Genomic DNA, 6,087 nt, shown 5'->3' with positions numbered 1-6,087 from the left:
TGTTTTGTCAACTTATATTTCATTAAATATGAATATTTTCGAATATACTTGTACTTCTTTGCATAAAAACAAAGGGAAAAAACATGGACTTATTGTTATTTATAGGTAATTATGTTATGATTGTACTGGTCCGCCCCACTTGACATCTAATTAGGATGTATGAGACCCGTGAACCAAAATGAGGTTGACACCCCTGGTGTAGACACATTTATCTATTATGTCAGTATAATTTTAATTAATGATTATAATTATGAAAACGGCAACAACAACTAAAGACACTCTATGCGGCTTTTACACTATGTTTTTTTTTTTGATAATTCATGCATCCGTTCACAAACATAAGCAAAGACTACGACACACACACACATCCTGACACACGCCATGGAAGATTGATGAAATAGTTACCTCCAGGTGTTGTAGAAGAGCAGAGGGATGTTGAGGCCCACGGTTAGCCACTCCTGAGCACAGAGAAACATAATGCAAAAGAGTACATGGATGGAATACTCCGGTAGCACCAACTACAGAGAGGGGGAAACAGACACAGGAGGGAGAAAAGGATTAGAAACCAAGTCATCTCACGACAGGCTTTCTCGACCTACATGAGGTAATGTGGACCAAATGCTCGGCTGAAAAAAAGGGGGACAAGGGCGTGGCCTTCTTTCTGTAAGACTTAAGCATTAATCTCCCTTGCACTCAACCCCGTAGAAAGTGAGAACTGTTGGCTGTGGGTGCAACTTGACTTTGACAATCACAACTGCAACGACTTTGAGGGTCAAGATGATATTATCTTGTAGTCGTTTAAGGTTTGGTTTCATTATCAGGAGAAGAGCCAAACAAAACAACCGAACATCTTCATTTTTTCATATTACATGGGGTTCCTCGACTTACGTCGGATTACCGTTTCTACAGTGCGATATACTGTAGCTTGATTTTTGCTGTAAGAAGGAAGTCTAACTGTACATAAGTACCTATGACTTAAAAACATCAGAAGATTCTGACTTCGCCTGGGAACCAAAATGAAGGGTAGAAAGTGAATGTAGCACAATCAAATGTATGGCGTACAACCGGCAATTGTACAGTGAACGAAACTGTCTCCTGCATGTAGCGCCACGTCGGAATGATGACGCAAGTCTTTCTTAATGAATTTATTCGAGATGGCGATGGAACCACGAAACGCAGTTCATCAAGGATGTCGTAAACCGGGAACCTCGTGTTTGGCATAAAACTCAGCTGCAAAAAGCTTAAAAAAAAAAAAGTACATTCAATTGTGAACATTTGCGTTTTTTACAGACAACAAATGATTTTTTTACATCTTCAAATGTTGTATAAAAAGGATTCTGGGTATTTAAATCATCAAGCCACTAAAATCTGTCCAACAGAAAACTATTAAACGACTTCTAAATGACTTCTATTTCCTCAGGATTTTTTTAAATACAATTATTATTATTATTATTACAAAAGTCAGAGTAATTTACTACTCTTTGAACTCCAGTAGATTTACTTCACTAGTTTGGTATTACCAAAACAAAACTGAACATCTTCAGCGGCCTAGTAATTATAATTAATTAAAACACACACTTATATACGCTTATATATATTTAACAATACACAAGGCCTGACACTAATCTGTTCCACCACTAATCCATTTAACACTAACGCACGGTAACACACTCAGTCCAACAACAAGGCCGTGTTCTGTATGCATTATTTAAATCCCTACATGCCAACACAGGAAAAAAAAAACAAAAAAACATGTTTTCACTCAGCCTGATCTTGAACAGCACGTTCATAAAAGTGCTGCAAAGACACAACCTTAAGTGCATGAATTTGCTTACACAAACACAACAGTAAGGCTTGACGCAAAAACCTTGACGCACAGCTGCCGGGAATTGTTGTGGTACAGTACGTGTGTACAATTAAAGTAAAGAGACTATTTAAAACACATTTTAAATTATTATTATTATCAATATTATTAAATATATTTTATCTCTGAGCCAAGGTATAGCATAATGCATGGAACATATACCATAGTTTGGGAACCATTTTGGATTTTTTTATCCAGGGCAATGACTTTTTAATGACTTTTATACAGGGTCAATAGTCCCTCAAACGTTCGTGACTGGGTTTTAAGATGGTGGAACTGAACCAAATGATCTGTACTTATTTAAGGTTACAACCTGCTAAATCAGGATTCAAACCAGCGACCTTTCGACAATAAGACAACTGCTCCAACTACAGAGACTTTCCTGGTGGTCTCACCGATGCGTTGTTTGTGTATTGAAGGTGCTTAACGAGAAGAGATTAAGCCAAGATACACTCACGTCACTAGCTACAGACCATTTAAGGAAGGTTTTTTTTTTGGAGGTGTTTCCCTGTGGTACTTCGATAGAACTACTTTTTCAGCAACATGCTGCAGTCGCAGGCCTGGATTAGTCCATCTTTGCCTTGACCTCTACACAGTGTGCAAGGTCAGATAATCTAATGACACAAAGAGGAGGTGGGCGGTGGTATTGGATTGTATAGAAATCCATTCATTGTTCTTCTTCCAAGGTAACTGCTGAGAGAGAGTGTCCTCTTCGCACATAGGACACGTTGAAGCTAAAAAAAAAAGAAAATCAGAAATATCCCTGCTGGTCTGAGAAAGGGTAAATATTTCAGGGTCAGACCATTCAAAGAATATTTGGATATATAGTGTTTACTGAATACTCCAGGTTTCCAATCAGTGGCTGAGACATTTTTTTCCAATGCTATAAAAATACTTTTATACTTTAATATTCAAGTTGCCATAAAACAGTGGTTCTCAAATATTTACTTTCAAGCCCGTCTCTTGGGGACAGCAAATTCCCCTCTAGCAAATTCAAATCCTATTGAAAACCTGACAACATGTATATTTTTATCTGTACAAACCACTGTATGAGTTGCTGCCCCCTAGTGACTGGAGGCTTGTTACCATTCAAGCATTACAGCAGTGGAAGACTTATGTCCATATGCGTGCCCCCCCCCCGACACCCACTATTTGAGAAGTACTGCTATAAAATGATTTGAGGAGTCCTGTATTGAGAGATAGTTAAAGAATACATAGTGTATAATTTAAATTTTTAAATTGATTTTTTTTGTTCATTTATTTAGGATTACCGTAATTTTCTATCCAATTTGGTATTTAACTCCCCTAAACAGGGATGATATTTGTGAATTTATGTAAAGGACTGAAAAGGAAAAAAAAAACAACAATATTTATATGGGTGTACAACAGCACAACACCATGGAAAATTGTGAAAAAAAAAACCCATTATTTTATATTTATATCTCAAGGGCTGTGACACCAAATCTGGATCTCAAACTTATGAGAGTTCATTGTTCACCAGAGGAATACTGCAGCAGTAACTTTGTTGACTTTTTTTTATTTTGTCTTTATATTCGCCGTACGAGCCTCGACCTGTTCAAGGCACTATGGCAGGCAGTCCAACACTGACCACGTACAGACAAGAGTACACACCGAGCCTAATGATGTGCAGTCATGAGTCTGTTGCCTGGAGTGAGAGTTGTGCTCATTACAGCAGAATCCATTCGGAATTATAAAAAGGGAGACCAAGTTCCAGGAAACAAAAAAACAAAAAAAAATAGTTGGACTGTCAGAGAAAATTAATGTGTTTTTTTTTAAGGTAGGATAAAATTAACAGTGCATCTGTATCTACTTGCTCTAAATGGATACTTATTAGGTTACTTCGAAATTGTAATGTTATTTGATGTGATTTCCTACAACTTTGTTCGAATGATTTGGCTATTACTGTTGCTATCTGTAATAGACAGGGCTTCAGCAGGGCTCTCATTGGTCGATAATCGTGACAACACAAATTTCACACCAGGACTGAGCCACACCCTTAAATATTATAATTATAATAATATTATTGTATTGTATAATATTTGTATTATTGTAACAATATATCAATAATAATAATAAAGCATTGTTTCGACCAAACAATAGCTAAATATGCTAATCTGTAATTATACATATTATATTGTATTATACTATATTCTATTTAAAGCTGTAACGATGCATCATGAATCGATTCAAATGCTAGTGATTCACATCGATAAAAAAAAAAAGAAGAATCGCAAGAGAACAAATATTATTCTGCCGCAAACCTTTCGACCAATCACAACAGCAGCACCGGGAGTCAGCTAGCCAACTAAAGCAAACTAACAAATTTCTTGTTTTATATCTCGTGTGAAATGGATTGAGTGCAGTCAGTAAATTCTAAATCTCTTTAGTGACATACTGTATATTGTTAAATATCGTGGATGAAATGTATCGGAATATATCAATTATTACAGAATTGCTGTATTGCGATATTATCGTTATCGTGGGTAAAGATATTGTGATAGTATTGTGAGGTACCCAATGATACCCAGCTCTACTTTTTTTTTACAGTATCTCACTCTCTTATACTTCTTAGCCTTGTTGTGGGGCAGACATCCTCTTGTACCAACATGCTAATTGAAGGCTTCAGCCCACACAAGGCCGACTGGACTTGGCTTCAACTGCCTCAGGTGTAATTTAATAAGGCCAACCGCTAAGGAGTGTGCACACTGGCAGCTAAAAAGAGACTGGGGAGCCTTTTAAATGTGACTTTTTTTATGCATTTCTGCTTTGAGGCACGCAAGGCATATAGGAACTATGGGTCACAGTAAACACTCGAGAAAAATGATTGGGGTAAATAATGTGAGAGAAGCAAGATTGTTTTTTAATTTTTTTTAAGAATGTCATTTTTTAAATTTACTCATTATCTCACCCTGGTCACAGCAACTGTCAGCAGCCTAGCCTATCAGAGTCTGTACAAACAAACACCTCAACAGTTGAGTCGAGTGTCTCGGTGTGAATTCGGCATAAATTCCACTGGTAGTGACGGCATCTGCGCTCTGGGGAAAACAACATGTGAGTCGAATTGAAGGAAAATCCGGACGTGTTTTTCCTTCCTTTTTCACCCCTCAGAGGTGGTATGCCAATTTCTTTTTTGCTGCCGAATTACAAAGCTGAAGAAATACCCTTTAATACTGCAATATCCTATCTCATATTCTCTGTATTTCTCTACAGGATCATTTAGATTTGGCCATGAATCATAGGGTATTAAGAAAATAATTTGGAATATTTGCTGCTTTGACCAAGACATACATAGTTGTAGACCATAGTTGCACCACTGTTGTAGGACACCCGAAGGTAAAAATAGCGCAAAATAGGATCAAACCCAAACACTATACACAATAACACCACTGTTATAAGTAGAAGTACTTCATCTGTGAGTTACATAAAACTCAGAGACGGAGTAGGAACTCTCTCCCTCTGACACAGAACCAGCTGCGATGCATCAAAATAAACAATCAATAAAAGCTAAATAAAACTTTTTGTCCGTGCTTTAGTGTGGAAGTGAAATATGACTTACTTGGGATTTAAAAAAAAAAAAAACTGCAAAGACTTGCCAGCTTGTTGAATGCTGGCTTAAGGGACTGACTGTCTGATCCTGACAGAAAGTGGAGGAAGAAAGAGAGAGCAGGATAGAGAGAGGAAGGGAGAGGGAGAGAGAGAGTCTGACTGTCTGGTTGGCTGTCTCAGCAGTCTCCGTGTCAGTAGTGCGTGTGGGCGATTCTGATAGACGTCTTAGAGGCCACATTAAATTGTATCCCTGTCTGGCTGTAGTGTGTCATACGTACAGGCCGTACACCACAGGCTGTTGTTATTACGAGCTGTGTGAGACGTATGCTAATGCTAATGCTAAGTGACAACGACCTTTAATCACGACGCCTGTCTTCATCAATTCTATATTTATAACGTGAGGGAAATAACAATATTACATTCCCCGGTTTACATCTGGCAAAATGTCAGACGGCATTAATAAATCAAATCTTTAATAAAAAATTTTTTTTAAACACACAAGGATATCATCAGCGTTGATAACTGTGGACAGGTTCAGCTACTTTGTACCGACTGTGAAGCTCCATTTATTGAGCTTGAGCTCACTCTGTCTCTAAAGCTGTCCTTTCACCACAGGTTAAATAATATATATATATGTATGTATATATATATATATA

The 6,087-nt window shown here is 37.4% G+C and overlaps 1 protein-coding gene across 7 annotated transcripts in view; it reads right to left on the bottom strand.

Moving 5' to 3' along the window:
* The window catches only part of cnih3 (cornichon family AMPA receptor auxiliary protein 3), a 55,850-nt gene that overhangs the window by 11,148 nt on the left and 38,615 nt on the right, over positions 1 to 6,087 (bottom strand). For all 7 annotated transcript variants that reach the window (XM_025053679.1, XM_025053678.1, XM_025053677.1 and 4 more), the window contains exon 4: positions 406 to 518. In XM_025053679.1, the coding sequence (XP_024909447.1) occupies positions 406 to 518 (113 nt within the window). The remainder of the gene's footprint in view (positions 1 to 405; positions 519 to 6,087) is intronic.

Source organism: Cynoglossus semilaevis, unplaced genomic scaffold (genome assembly GCF_000523025.1).
Source record: "Cynoglossus semilaevis isolate Cse_v1.0 unplaced genomic scaffold, Cse_v1.0 scaffold476, whole genome shotgun sequence".
NCBI classification, from domain to species: domain Eukaryota; kingdom Metazoa; phylum Chordata; class Actinopteri; order Pleuronectiformes; family Cynoglossidae; genus Cynoglossus; species Cynoglossus semilaevis.
This window is presented reverse-complemented; position numbering and strand designations above follow the sequence as displayed.